Source organism: Maylandia zebra, linkage group LG4, assembly GCF_041146795.1.
Source record: "Maylandia zebra isolate NMK-2024a linkage group LG4, Mzebra_GT3a, whole genome shotgun sequence".
Classification (NCBI taxonomy): Eukaryota; Metazoa; Chordata; class Actinopteri; order Cichliformes; family Cichlidae; genus Maylandia; species Maylandia zebra.
Genome location: NC_135170.1, coordinates 22,399,155 through 22,413,800, shown reverse-complemented (window position 1 = coordinate 22,413,800; position 14,646 = coordinate 22,399,155). Strand labels below are relative to the sequence as shown.

Genomic DNA, 14,646 nt, shown 5'->3' with positions numbered 1-14,646 from the left:
CACACACCTGGCAAAACTGTAGGTACAATCCACTGCACAGCACTCTTTTTGCAGAACTGTAAACACAACTCACTGCTTTACACTCAATTTCCAAATGATCAACACACTCCTAGCAAAACTATACACATTTATGGCTATTATTTACACTATTTTGCCAACTGTCTGACACACTGTCACGTGTGAAAACAGTTTTAGATAATTAGTTCACTTTGCAATCAGCCTAAGCACTATAAATAAGGTACAGGTAAGCTGTGGAGTACAATGGAGGGAGCAGGAAGAGTGAGAAGAGTGAGAATTAGAGGAGGCCGAGGAAGAGGACGTGGAGGTGAAGAAGTAGGACAAAGAGGATGACAAGGACAAGGAGGTGAAGTTAGAGCAAGAGGACAAGAAGGAGCAAGAGGAGCAAGAGGAGGGGGAAGAGGAAGGGTAAGAAGAGTAAGAAATAGAATTGCTGGTAACATCAGAGCTACAATAGTGGACCATGTAATCAACCATGGAATGACCCTGAGTGAAGCTGGCCAACGGGTTCAGCCTAACTTGAGCCGCTACACTGTAGCAAGCATCATAAGGATATTTCGAAATGAGAATCGGTTAGTACAGTCACTTTGCACTAAGACTTGTAGCACTGCCATATGCTAATGAGGAACACAACAATACCACAGATGTAAAAATACTGAAACTGTTACTTTACAGAATTGCTAGCTGACCAGATGCTAGGGGCAGAGGAAGAATGTTCACTGCAGACCAATAAACCCATATAGTCAATATGGTGACTGCAAATAATTCCATAAGGCTACGTGAAATTCAGCAGTGCCTAATTGAGGATGACACCACCTTCCAGAACATACAAAATGTGAGCACTTCTCTATTAGGTTGTGTACTTGCCCGCAACAAAATCCGAATGAAACAAATCTACAGAACACCTTTGGAAAGAAACAGTGAACGTGTAAAACAGCTGCAATATGACTATGTGCAGGTAAGCTATAGTATCATTGGTACTGAATCTGGAAGTGCATACTGTAGTGCTGTGCATGTGCCTGCTGTTTGTTTTGTCTTGCTCATGTCTTGCTCATGACCCATCTGCAGAGGCAGATGGGTCATGAGCAATTTGTTGTGGATGAGGCTGGTTTTCACTTCACTAAGACGAGGAGACTCGGAAGGAACATCATTGGACACCGTGCCATAATCAATGTCCCAGGACAACGTGGTGGTAACATAACTATGTGTGCAGCTATAAGTCAAAATGGTGTTGTTCACCATAATGCAACCCTGGGCCCATATAACAGTGCACACATTATTACATTCCTGGACACCTTTGACATGTTCACTAATGTTCAGAGACCAGAGCAGACCAGATACGTCATTATATGGGACAATGTTAGTTTCCATAGGGCTGCTTTGGTCCGCAACTGGTTTACAGATCACCCACTCTTCACTGTACTCAACCTCCCCCCATACTCTCCATTCTTGAATCCAATTGAAGAGTTCTTCTCTGCCTGGAGCTGGAAGGTCTATGACAGTCATCCCCATCAACGCATATCCCTTTTACAGGCAATGGAGGAGGCATGTGGGGATAAATAATAATAATAATAATGTACACACGTGGCAGCATATTACAGTTTTTCTCGATTGCTAAAACACATTTCTTGAAACTATGCCTCATATTCTCACAACAGTAAACACAAATCCATAACATCTCACTCAATTTCCCAAATATCCTATTTTCAGGTCAAAATAAAGCTCTACACTCAAAACTATTCACTCTTGCTGAAAAACCAAACTTTGCCCTCAGACATCAAACACAAGCCCTCAAAAACACACACACTACAACAGAGTTTTGCACACTGGTACAATTAATTCAAAACAATAGTTCCAAAACAATTAGGTTGCTTATGGTTCTCCCCTTCAAAAACCTTTTTACATGATAAACACAAAAGACGCAACCAATGTATGTACAGTGGCACATTTTTATTCATGTACTATACAGTACAACACACACCAAAAAACATTATTCCACCTCAGCATCTTGTCTTTGGTCTGGGTCAGGCCAGAGAATCTCATCCACATCACAGGCTATATTGGCCCCAGCCAGGCAGCGGGGGTAAAATCCTCTTGCATGCCTGATCCACCCCTGGCATGCATCTACTGATATGTCTAGGCAGGCTTCTTCCATGGCCTGAAGGAGGTGAACACGGACATAAGGTTCTCGGTCATACACTTTCCACCGCCATGCCGAAAATAACTCCTCTATCGGGTTTAGAAAGGGAGAGTATGCAGGCAGAAAGATATTAGAAAACCTTGGGTTATTGGTAAACCAGTCACGAACCAGAGCAGCGCGATGGAAGCTGACGTTATCCCACACAACAACGTAGTGAGGCTGCTCTGGCTGTGCTGGTTCCCTGTAGTCCAGCTGGAACATATGTTGTCTTAAACCATCAAGAAAAGCAAGGAGAAGCATAGTGTTATAGGGTCCTAGTACGGCATGGCGGTGGAGTACCCCTCGTTGGCTGATGGCTGCGCACATAGTGACATTCCCTCCACGCTGACCAGGGACATTTACAATAGCCCGATGGCCAATTATGTTCCTCCCCCTTTTCCTTCTTTTGGTCAGGTTAAAACCTGCCTCATCCACAAAGATTATTTCATGGGGAACAGGCCGTCCTTCAATCTCAAAGATTCTCTGCAAAACACATAACACAGTAGAGTCAATCGGTACCCTGAACCACAGTTCAAGAGTGCTGAAATGGCAGCATAAACTGCCATGCTGTGATGGTACACAATACTTTATACAGTATCAAAACTCATACCTGAACATATTCCACACGTTGGTTTTTCACTCTGTCAGAGTTTCGTTCGAAAGGGACTCGGTATGCCTGTTTCATCCGGAATTGATTCTTTCGGAGGATGCGGTCAATTGTGGAGAGGCTGATGGCATTTATGCCTCGAAAAAGATGATCATCCTCAATCACTCTCCTTTGAATCTCTTGCAGGCGGATTACATTATTTGCAATTACCATGTTTACAAGTTCCCTCTCTTGCCCCTCCGACAAAAGCCTTAACCTGCCTCCACCAGGTGGTCGTCTCTGTGTCCTACAAAAATAGAAGCACTCATTACTGTAACTGTCACACATTCATTTTACAGGCAAATAATGGAAACATACTGAAACTCAAGAAACATAAGTTCAGTAACTTAAAAGTTACTGTACAAAGCAGTCTTACTGCAAGTACACCTACCTGTTTTCCTCCCTGAAGGTTCTGATGATGGAGGCAACAGTGAAGCGACTCAAATTTGGTTGTACTCGTTGCCCAGCCTCCCTCATAGTCATCCCATGGACAAGGACATGGTCAACTAAAGTGGCTCGAATTTCATCCGAGACTGACTGTCTTCTTGCCCTTGCTCTTCCCCTTCCTTGTCGCCGTCGTTCTCCACCTCCACCTCCTTCACCACGTCCTCCTCCTCCCCCACCTCTCCCTCCTCCTCCACCACCTTCCTGTTGTCCTAGACCACCTCCTCCTCCTCCTCTTTCACCACGTCCTCTTCCTCCACCACGTCCTCCTCTTTCACCACGTCCTCCTCTTTCACCATGTCCTCTTCCTCCACCACGTCCTCCTCCTTCAACACGTCCTCTTTCTCCACCACGTCCTCTTCCTTTGCATCTCTTTGGATCCATTGTTTCAAACCTGAATGAGCTGACTTTGGCCCTTTTATCTATCCATCGAAGGTTCTGATTGGTGTGTGATAAATTTTGACTCCTAGTGTTTCCACCTGGTTAATTGTGTGCTAATTGAGCTCAAGCTATGCTGACTTAAGTTAACATTATTGAATGCTAGTGCTTTCTAAATGACTACATGGTGTAAGCACTGAAAAATGTAGGGATTTGTGTGTAGAGTTTTGCAGTAACAGTTCACCAAATTTGACTCATGTGTCAAAGCAGGGAATAGTGTTTATAGTTCAGGGAAATGGGTGAGCTTTTTGAAAAATAGCGTTACGGTTTTGAAATTTTAGTTTAAAAGCCTGGTTATAGTCTTTAAGCAATCGAGAAAAACTGTAAAAAAAAACCTATGGTGATATTTTTACTCTAACTACCTTAATGTAGTTTGGCAACTTGAGTATACTTTAAGTATACATAAAGCTGTTTCTGTCTTGTTTTTAAACTATAATATTTAATCCCTTTGATTTATTTTAAACAAACTAAAAAAACAAACACTTTCTCTGAGGCAGGTTGTTACCTGTCTGCCAGCCACTCCCATCTGCGCTGCACAAACACCTCTTCCTGCTTTTCTCAGTTCTCAGTTCTATTTTTCCTGCACCCGCTTTAGTCATGTTGGATTTACCTTTCTATTTTATGTATAAATGCAGTTGCAGACAGTTGTGCAGTCTAAGCCACACAGTTACAGTTTGATTTTAACCGTATCCGTTTGTGGACTTTGTGCTCGATTTCTTTTTTCTGTTTCCTGTTTGTGTCTCACTGCTTCCCTCACATCTCCCTCAGCAGCCTTTTCCTGCATTACTCAAACAAAAGGTGAGCAGTTTGAAGTTTTAATCTGAATTTAATCAGTGTCTCTGATTATATATGGATTAAAGGAGAAGTTGGTCACAAATATCTAATCTTTAAAGCAGTACTGTCTGGTTAAATATTGCATTTTATCTTACAGTTTCATTTCTTGGTCATGGATGATTTCGTAAGAACCAAACTGGTTGAATGGGGGCTAAGTGAGTGGGTGGAAAAATTTAAAGGTAAAGTATTAATGTGAATCTGTGATGGGTACAGATATTGATCCTGATGTGATCTGTTAACTGTAAAACAGCTCATAGATCTGTGCCCATAGCTTTTTCAATCATTTACGAAGAATTTCTGAAGAAAGTTGAGAATAAACTTTATCTCTGCAAATTCTTTTTAAATTACAGATGAACAAATCGATTCTGAAAGTCTGTGTGAGCTTGATGATCAAGAAATTAATAATTTGATCACAAAAGCTGGACCAAGAGTGAAATTCAAGAAGAACCTCAAGCTGTTAAAGGTAATTACCTTTTTTTTTTTTAAAACAATCATTGTTGTTTTAGTGTACAGAGGTGAATTTCTATTAGAGTTACCTGGATATTAAAAAATGTGCTGGCAGCAATATTATGTAGTGTAATTTTTGTTAACTCTTTACTAATATGGATTTGCAATGTTTTGATTGTGTTAGGAAGAAAAAAACACAAATCAAGAAACAGTCATTTCTTTTCAAGTAAGTTACAAACTGTTTTGTTGCCTTGAGATGAAGTATCTATATGAGAAATAAAATTTTTAGTATATGTTTAAGTGCTCAGTTTATTTGGCTTTGCACTTTTTATCTGCAGTGTCAACAGGAGCATGAAGATGTAGCTGATGTGGTTCAGGTAAGGATTATACTGAATTTCAGACATATGAGCCAACTGCCTGAGACAAAATAAAGCTCAATTCTTTTGCCTATAGAGTTACATACTGATTCAGTATTAATTTTAGTGATCTCCCATTAAGGTAACCAGGTGTCATAATTGCCGACATAAATTAGAATTTTATTCAATTTATGTTTACACTTAGCCAGCAGTTTTAAATTTCCCTCAGTGTCGACTGTTCTGGTTGTCTTTGCTGGTGTCTCTAGCTTCACATGTGTTAGAATAGAATCACCAATTACCAGAGTTTGAGCCCCTGCGGGTGTTTCTGCAAATGGGGGAAAACACTTAGACACATGAATGGGTTGGTGGTGTGCCACGGGGCTTCTATTTAATACTGTGCTTTCTCCTCATCGTCACCCAGTCATCTTGTTTCCCCAACTGCTCGGGACAATATGCCAGAGGGAGCTACACTGGCTAAAGGAGCCCGGCTAGTTATGGGATTTTTAAGGGTGCGAAGCAAAGTCTACAATTATGTGATCCTGGCCTCCAGAGTTGTAAATAGGGTACATTTAATGCAAGTCTCATTATTGCTAAAGGAGACTGAGGAGTAGGGATGGGTATCATTTAGGTTTTATCCGATACCGGTGCCAAACCGGTACTTTTGAAACGGTGCCGGTGCTTAAACGGTGCTCAAACCGGTGCTCAAACCGGTGCTCAAACCGGTGCTTAAAGAATGGAGAACATAAACTTTGCCCAAAAACCTCTTATGTTTTTATTTTTAGCAGTCTCCTCTTTTTTTCTGCAAAATGATAACCAAGTTAGCCTTTTCTGTTGATACAAGATACATCCTTTGGTTGGAACCAGTGCTTAAACAATGGAAAACACAAACTTTGTCATAAAACCTCTCATGTTTAGCTGTTTTTTTTTTCTTTTGTAAAAAGATAACAATGTTAGCCTTTTCTGCAGCTATAGGGCATATATGGTATCACTCTATCAAACAAGAAGACAGCTGTATGACAGCTCAAGAAAAAAAAAGTACTGAAATAAAGCACCGAAATGTGTGCTGCTTTTCTGGTTACTACCGTTTATGTCAGAACCAGTACCCATCCCTGCCGAGGAGTAACTAAACATCTGACACAATGAGCAGGAAAGTGCAGGAGGGACAGGTAATTAGTGAGTAAATACACAGAGAGTGTGTGAAGATTACACCTTGAAGTAAGTTATACGTTTTTAATTAAATTGGCTACGCAGATAAGCTACACAAACACCACTGGGTGTTCAACAGTGTCTCACTGGCAGTAATTATTTGTAGAGTCATTTTATTGATTCTTAACTAATATAGATTTGAATCGTTTTGATTGTGGTAAGAACAAAATTCAAATCAGGAAACAGTCATGTCTTTTCAAGTCAGTTTAAAACTGTTTTTTCCTTCAGATTTAATGTCCATATGACAAATACAATTTTTAATGCATGTTTAAGAGCTCAATACTCTATGCGGCTTTGCACTTTTTATCTGCAGTGTGAACAGGAGCATGAAGAAGCAGCTGATGTGGTTCAGGTAAGGATTACACTGAATTTCAGACATATGAGCCAACTGCCTGAGACAAAGTAAAGCTCCATTCTCTGGTCTACAGAGACTGACAACTCTCTACAGAAACGAATAAATGACTAATCTAAAGACATAATTCAAAGGGGGGTGGGAAAATACATTTTGCCCTAGCTAGAGGGTTTGCCAACTGTCTCTGTAGGTCTTTGAGACTGGGACCTAATTATGTAAAAGAATTGTCTAGTAGGATCACAGATATTTAGTAAGAAGAAGGTTATTGTAATTTAATTTTCATCAGTCTGCTGGTTAATAAAACATAACTGCATTTAAGTTTGTTGATTGTAAAACTTGTATGTTAGTGTCCTTTTGTTAAAGAACAATGCCAATGCAAATAGTGATAATTTCCTGTATAACTGATATTCATCCTCAGGTCTTTCCAGCCACAAGTGATACAGGTGAGACACATGCATCATATTTATTGCATCTCATATTATTCTGTGTTTGAAAGGCACTAATATTTTTTGCAATCTACATAACTTTACTAAGAAGAACTTTCAATGCTGAGAGAAACACATTTTTTTTCTTATTTTTTGTTGTTGTTTTTATCCAATCAGGAAAAAGAAAATCAGACCTTGAAAGTGATGCCAGCAGGTTGCAGTCACCAGCTAAGCGACAGTGTCAGTCAATGCCAGGATTTGAAGGTATTTACGTTTCTTACTAAACAATGTCACAGTTTAAGCCACTATAGGGTTAAATTTCTGTTCAGCACAATTTGTCCAACATGCCAGTTTCATCTTTGATGCTAGAAATTACTTTTTCTTTGGGCTGTTGGCAAAATTTAACAGTCAGCATGGTATAGTAAGTTTGATTGGTTAGTGGTCACATTATGGTCCTGATATACTCTAATTCACACAGGTTTGCTTTTTTTAACATCAAATTTTACATTTTTTGGTTATTCTAGTCTATAATTCCTTCTAAATAGTTCTTGACTTTTTTGTTCACAGAACCAACCATACTATCTAATGTGAAAAACATCATGGCATTTGTACATTCCAGACTAAATGAGCAAGACAAACTCAGTGCTTTCTTAAAGTGAGTATTATGTTTTTTCATATTTTGCTGACATACAACAGTACAATTATAGACGCTGAAATAATACAGTAGTAAAATTTATTGGAAAGTTTTGGTGACTGAGCTACATTTTTTTTCCTGTTCCTGGTATCTACCAATTCTTCTTTTTTCTCCTCGATTGCCTTTTTGTGTTATACATTTCACTTTATGCCACCTAGTCTGACCTGTCTCCCCAATGTGATGTTTGTGTATTGTATGTACGTTCAGCAAGTTCCAATTTTCAATCCAGGCAACTGCAAGCGACAAATACAAGGATACATTGATTTATGATTCAATAGTAGACTATAACTATCCAAGTTAAGACCAACAAAGACTGATATTTTTAGGAAGTTTTGGTGACTTATCAATACAGGGAGTGCAGAATTATTAGGCAAGTTGTATTTTTGAGGAATAATTTTATTATTGAACAACAACCATGTTCTCAATGAACCCAAAAAACACATTAATATCAAAGCTGAATGTTTTTGGAAGTAGTTTTTAGTTTTTGCTATTTTAGGGGGATATCTGTGTGTGCAGGTGACTATTACTGTGCATAATTATTAGGCAACTAAACAAAAAAACAAATATATACCCATTTCAATTATTTATTTTTATCAGTGAAACCAAAATAACATCTTCACATTCACAAATATACATTTCTGACATTCAAAAACAAAACAAAAACAAATCAGCGACCAATATAGCCACCTTTCTTTGCAAGGACACTCAAAAGCCTGCCATCCATGGATTCTGTCAGTGTTTTGATCTGTTCACCATCAACATTGCGTGCAGCAGCAACCACAGCCTCCCAGACACTGTTCAGAGAGGTGTACTGTTTTCCCTCCTTGTAAATCTCACATTTGATGATGGACCACAGGTTCTCAATGGGGTTCAGATCAGGTGAACAAGGAGGCCATGTCATTAGTTTTTGTTCTTTTATACCCTTTCTTGCCAGCCACGCTGTGGAGTACTTGGACGCGTGTGATGGAGCATTGTCCTGCATGAAAATCATGTTTTTCTTGAAGGATGCAGACTTCTTCCTGTACCACTGCTTGAAGAAGGTGTCTTCCAGAAACTGGCAGTAGGACTGGGAGTTGAGCTTAACTCCATCCTCAACCCGAAAAGGCCCCACAAGCTCATCTTTGATGATACCAGCCCAAACCAGTACTCCACCTCCACCTTGCTGGCATCTGAGTCGGACTGGAGCTCTCTGCCCTTTACCAATCCAGCCACGGGCCCATCCATCTGGCCCATCAAGACTCACTCTCATTTCATCAGTCCATAAAACCTTAGAAAAACCAGTCTTGAGATATTTCTTGGCCCAGTCTTGACGTTTCAGCTTGTGTGTCTTGTTCAGTGGTGGTCGTCTTTCAGCCTTTCTTACCTTGGCCATGTCTCTGAGTATTGCACACCTTGTGCTTTTGGGCATTCCAGTGATGTTGCAGCTCTGAAATATGGCCAAACTGGTGGCAAGTGGCATCTTGGCAGCTGCACGTTTGACTTTTCTCAGTTCATGGGCAGTTATTTTGCGCCTTGGTTTTTCCACACGCTTCTTGCGACCCTGTTGACTATTTTGAATGAAACGCTTGATTGTTCGATGATCACGCTTCAGAAGCTTTGCAATTTTGAGACTGCTGCATCCCTCTGCAAGATATCTTACTATTTTTGACTTTTCTGAGCCTGTCAAGTCCTTCTTTTGACCCATTTTGCCAAAGGAAAGGACGTTGCCTAATAATTATGCACGCCTGATATAGGGTGTTGATGTCATTAGACCACACCCCTTCTCATTACAGAGATGCACATCACCTAATATGCTTAATTGGTAGTAGGTTTTCGAGCCTATACAGCTTGGAGTAAGACAACATGCATGAAGAGGATGATGTGGACAAAATACTCATTTGCCTAATAATTCTGCACTCCCTGTATTTTTTTTTCCTGTTCCTGGTATTTACCAATTCTTGGGGGAAACTTTCACTTTAACTGACACAAAAAGAAGGTGTGGATCAAAACAACATACAGTAAACAGTTAGTGGAACAAGTGTATAGAACTGAAATATATTGTGATAATTGATTGGTTAATCACTACCATGATTATAACTCTCTTTTAAACTCTCTTATTTAAAGCATACCTAAAAAAATTTCATGACTGAATGAATTAACTATATTTAAAATCTTGTTCAACAGGAAAAAGATCAGTGATTTGGAGATAAAGAAGAGGGAGCTGGTTGGTGTCTTTGGTAAAACTGGGGCTGGAAAGAGCTCTTTGATAAATGCCATCATCAAAGAGAAGAATCTTTTACCCTCAGGAAGCATCAATGCATGCACGTCAGTCATGATCAAAGTGGAAGCTAACAAACACAGCTCAAACTATGAGGCAGAAATTGAGTTCATCACAAAGGAGGTAAAATGAGCTATGAAAGTTAGATTTTTACTTAAAACTATTATAGGTGTTACACTTCAGTTATTGGGGTTAACGGTTGGGTACATACCTCAATAAATGGCTTGTCGTCTAATTTTGTAGGAGTGGAACGAAGAGTTGTGGTCATTTCATCAGTTTCTTGACAATAATAAAAATCAGGAAAAGGAAGATGATGATTATCATGATGCTGTTGAAAAGCTGTCAACACTGTATGGAGAAGAATGGAAAGAAAAGTCCTTTGAAAACCTCATGGACCGCAAATATTTCAAAGAAATTCCAGAATTTCTCCAATCCAGGCGGAAGATGTTGACATGTGAATCAGTAAGACAAACTCATATTACTACTATAACAGACAGCCATAAGAGACTACACACTGGGGATGCTGGGAAATTGTCACGGTCCTGGGTCTCCTGACCCAGCGTTTTTAGTTCTTTGGGATTTTTGTATTATTGTACTTGTGTGTGATTTATTCTATGGTTTCTAGTTTTGATCCCTTGCCCTTCATGTCTCTCTGTGTCCCCTCTGTTCTGTGTAATTGGGTGTCTTTGCATGTTTGAGTTTCTTGTTTTCTGTCACTCTGCATTGTGCATTATGTTCTCATGGTTGGTCTTTTGTTACTCCCTCTAGTCTAGTTTCTTGTGTTCCCAGATGAGTATTTCCCTGTGTATTTTGGTTCTTAGACCTCTGCCTTATGGTTTATGTCTCTGTGTTTCTTAGTTGCTGTCTCCACTGTGTCAAGTTCGCGTCTCTGTGTGATACTTCCTGTTTTACTTTGATGGTCCGTGTCTTATGTGAATGCGTCCTGCTTTGCTTGTCCCGTCAGTCCTGATTTCTCCCAGCTGTGCCCTCCTTCTGTGTCTCATTCCCCTCGTTACTTCCCAGTGTATTTAAACCCCGTGTTTCTCTGAGTCAGTGTCGTGTCGTCCCTCGTGCTGTGTGTGATTCTCCCCGTGTCTTCTGGTATGTGTTACAATTAGCATCTCCCAGTTTAGTTTTGTATCGCTTTTGTATCACCGTTATCTTTTGTCACCTTTTTGTCAGCATTAAAGCTGCATTTTGAGTTCAGTCCTGTTTTCCCGTGAGTTTGCGTTTGGGTCCTATTTTCCTGCCTGTCACACACCGTTACATGACAGAAATGCACACAGGTGAAACTAGGACAACCTGGACAAAAAAGATAACTGACCAAATTAACAAAAGACTAAGATCTAGAAACATAACTCACTTCAGAAAACAGAATGCAGCATAAATTCAAAAGTCTAAAAAACACAAAACACTGAAATGCAGTGATCGCAACGAAATAGTTCTTACTGAGATCCCATAATCACATTTAGATGATCACATATCCAGAAAAAAAATCTGTTCTTGTAATAACTGTGGTTAACAGATCCCAAGACTGGTCCAGGTCCATTATGTAGAGCAGTGTTTCCCAACCACTCTGAGAAATGATCAGGTGTGCCCTGGAACTACCTGCTCTAATTAAATGGGTTACCAACTGCTAGTAAAACAGAAGAAGAAGAAGAAATTATACAACAGTCATGCTGTGAGTGAGACAACGCAGCACATGATAACGATAGATAAATATTTGAAAAGAAAAAGTAGTCAAACTGACCTGGGTCCTGGAGAAAATTCCAACCCAGATGAAGGCCTTAGCAAGACTAAGGCCTTCAGAAGAAAGCTAAAAAGGTATATTGGAGACAAACCGAACCAATTCCGCTATACCAGGTGAACGGAAAAATTATCAATATGCTTTTTTGACATTTTTCTTTGGTGGTGTGCCGTGTGATTTATCTGATGTGAAATATGTGCCGTGGCTCCAAAAGGTTGGAAAACACTGATGTAGAGCATGATTTATTTTTTTTATTTTTTTTTTACATCGCAGTAGGAACCTTTACCTCTTCACACAACAGTGATCAGTTCCTTGTTTTAACCTACTCTTACCCTTTTTAAATCTCTCTGTAGAAATTCACTGCTGAGCAAAGTCAACAAAGATTGAATCAAAATGACGACAAACAATCAAAAGTAAATCGGTGTCTGACAGTCGGTTGTGTCAGGAATGGCAAAAAGTGGTGTAAAACCCTGACATTCAAAACATGGCACGTTATCCGCTATAGTGAATAAGGGAGCGGTCTAAAGTGGCTTATTAATATCTCAAAGTGGTGGACAACTGTACAAAATAACTGAGATCAGGTAGTTTCTGCTAATAGTAATAATAACTGTTGAGACCAAGAGTGTACTTAGTGTGATTTAAAATAGAAAATAAAAAATTTTAAATAAATAAAAAAAAGAGTATTTTAATTTTGGTTTTGAATAATAATTAGGCACTTTATTGAAACTATCAAATGGTTGATTGTTCTAAAAAGGATTTCACATGACCTGATTTTTTTGTGTCACTGACTTTTAATAGTCAGTGCACTTGTACAGCACTTGCATTGCGGACTGAAATTAAACTGCACTGCTTTTATTATTTATTGCAGGCTAATGAACTCTCTGCAAAATTTGTCAAGTACACAAGAAGTGATTCAAAACAAGAAGAAGGTGATGAAGGAAAAAAGTGTTTTTGGCCACTAGTGAAGTGTGTGACTGTCAGGGTGCCAAACAGGCCTCTTCTCCAGCATGTGACACTTGTGGACCTCCCTGGAAATGGTGACTGTAACAAGAGCAGAGATCAGATGTGGAAAGGGGTAATTCACATTTACTGCTCTTTGCTTATACTGTGTTGTCTGTAAACAGTCATCTTTCTATTAAGCACTGAGACATGTTATTCTCCTTTCAGATAGTTGGAGATTGTTCTATTGTGTGGATTGTGACTGAAATTAATCGAGCAGCATCAGAGAAAGCAGCCTGGGGGATCCTGGACAGTGTCAGTAGTCTGATTGGAAATGGTGGCGAATGTCAGCAAATTCATTTTATTTGCACCAAGTCTGATCTTGTTGATGATTCAGATGATCTGTAAGTACATTTTGCATGCTGATCAACTACAGGGTGTTTCCATGTAAGATCAACCCAGGTTAGACAAAAAGCGAAGCACTGGGTTGAGCCTTTTTAAAAAATTAATACAGAACATTTGGGTCAAAAGCAGTCTCAGATGCAGATACAATTTTACGAAGTTTACTGAAGATGGCGGACTTAGTAATGAACAGAGAGGGAGGGGAATAGCGGAGAGTGAGACAGGCAGTTGAATTTCTTTGTTCTGGAGGGACTTGTAATGTCCTCTGCCTCTAACGCCTTGCTAGAGTCGACATTCAGACTAAACAGTTACATGGTGACAGAACACTCCCCGTCTGAAACCCAGCGGGTTTCACCTACTAATATGACAAGGTCAAACACATTTCAGTCATCCGGAGGAATGAGCAAGATCATCTCATTCACAGGTCGGACGTAAAGCTTTGGTTCCTCTTTCTTGATGACCTTTACTTGCACTTCGGGCACCCTTCCATCTTTACTAGGATACACATCAATGATAATTCCTAAGGGCCATTTGTTCCTACTGCACTGACTGTCCTTAAGAAGCATCACGCTTCCTTTCTTAAGGTTTGGCCGGTCAGATGTCCACTTTGTTCGACACTGTAGCGTTGACAGATACTGTTTCCGCCACCTGTCCCAAAATGTGTTAGACAAGCTTTGGACCCTGCACCACTGTTGCTTCAATAGGTTCTTATGTCCAAAATCTCCTTCTGGTACTGGGCATGGACCTACTTTCTGAGTAAGCAATGAAGCCGGTGTAAGAATGAAAGGATCTGTAGGATCGTTTGACACAGGCACAAGTGGTCGACTGTTCACTATGGCTGAAACCTCAGCCATGAATGTTGTGAGTACGTCATGTGTGAGTTTGGAGGAGCTCATTTGAAGAAGCATCGAGTCCAGGATACGACGTGTGATGCCGATCATCCTTTTCCATGCTCCTCCCATATGAGAGGAATGTTGTGTGTTGAAGGTCCACGTACATCCGTGTTCTGACAGAAACCTCTCCATGGCTTTCCCATCAAGATTTGAGGGAATCCCCATATCTTTGCAAGCTCTGGTGAAATTAGTGCCCCGGTCAGAGCGTATGTTTTTCAAAGGCCCTCGAATCGCCATAAACCTTCTGAATGTGTTTATGAAACTGGAGGAATCCAATGACTCAATTACCTCAATGTGTATAGCTCTGACACACAGACAGGTGAAGAGGACAGCCCACCTCTTACTATCAGCGTGGCCTCCTCTCGTGCG

The 14,646-nt window shown here is 40.0% G+C and overlaps 4 protein-coding genes across 6 annotated transcripts in view; 3 read left to right on the top strand and 1 right to left on the bottom strand.

The window, feature by feature from the left end:
- LOC101474776 (nuclear GTPase SLIP-GC) overlaps positions 1-14,646 on the top strand; it is a 162,196-nt gene that overhangs the window by 99,508 nt on the left and 48,042 nt on the right. The gene's annotated exons all lie outside the window — the stretch shown is intronic.
- LOC106675070 (nuclear GTPase SLIP-GC) overlaps positions 1-14,646 on the top strand; it is a 141,663-nt gene that overhangs the window by 114,206 nt on the left and 12,811 nt on the right. For 2 of the 3 annotated variants that reach the window (XM_076883181.1, XM_076883179.1), the window contains exons 9-11: positions 10,540-10,758; positions 12,912-13,118; positions 13,211-13,386. The exons of the other annotated variant lie outside the window; for it this stretch is intronic. In XM_076883181.1, coding sequence (XP_076739296.1) covers positions 10,540-10,758; positions 12,912-13,118; positions 13,211-13,386 — 602 coding nt within the window. The remainder of the gene's footprint in view (positions 1-10,539; positions 10,759-12,911; positions 13,119-13,210; positions 13,387-14,646) is intronic. 3 annotated transcript variants of the gene reach the window in all.
- LOC143418517 (uncharacterized) lies at positions 1,973-3,441 on the bottom strand. Its single transcript, XM_076883591.1, has 3 exons — positions 3,235-3,441; positions 2,808-3,090; positions 1,973-2,680 (listed from the first exon to the last, which is right to left on the bottom strand). The coding sequence occupies exons 1-3, from the start codon at positions 3,324-3,326 to the stop codon at positions 2,009-2,011; spliced, it is 1,047 nt and encodes a 348-aa protein (XP_076739706.1). The 5' UTR covers positions 3,327-3,441; the 3' UTR covers positions 1,973-2,008.
- Positions 4,264-8,004, top strand: LOC143412417 (uncharacterized). Its single transcript, XM_076883187.1, has 9 exons — positions 4,264-4,523; positions 4,657-4,738; positions 4,910-5,022; positions 5,191-5,232; positions 5,345-5,383; positions 6,882-6,920; positions 7,339-7,363; positions 7,523-7,609; positions 7,913-8,004. Exons 2-9 carry the CDS (start codon positions 4,672-4,674, stop codon positions 8,002-8,004), a joined length of 504 nt encoding a protein of 167 aa, XP_076739302.1. The 5' UTR covers positions 4,264-4,523; positions 4,657-4,671.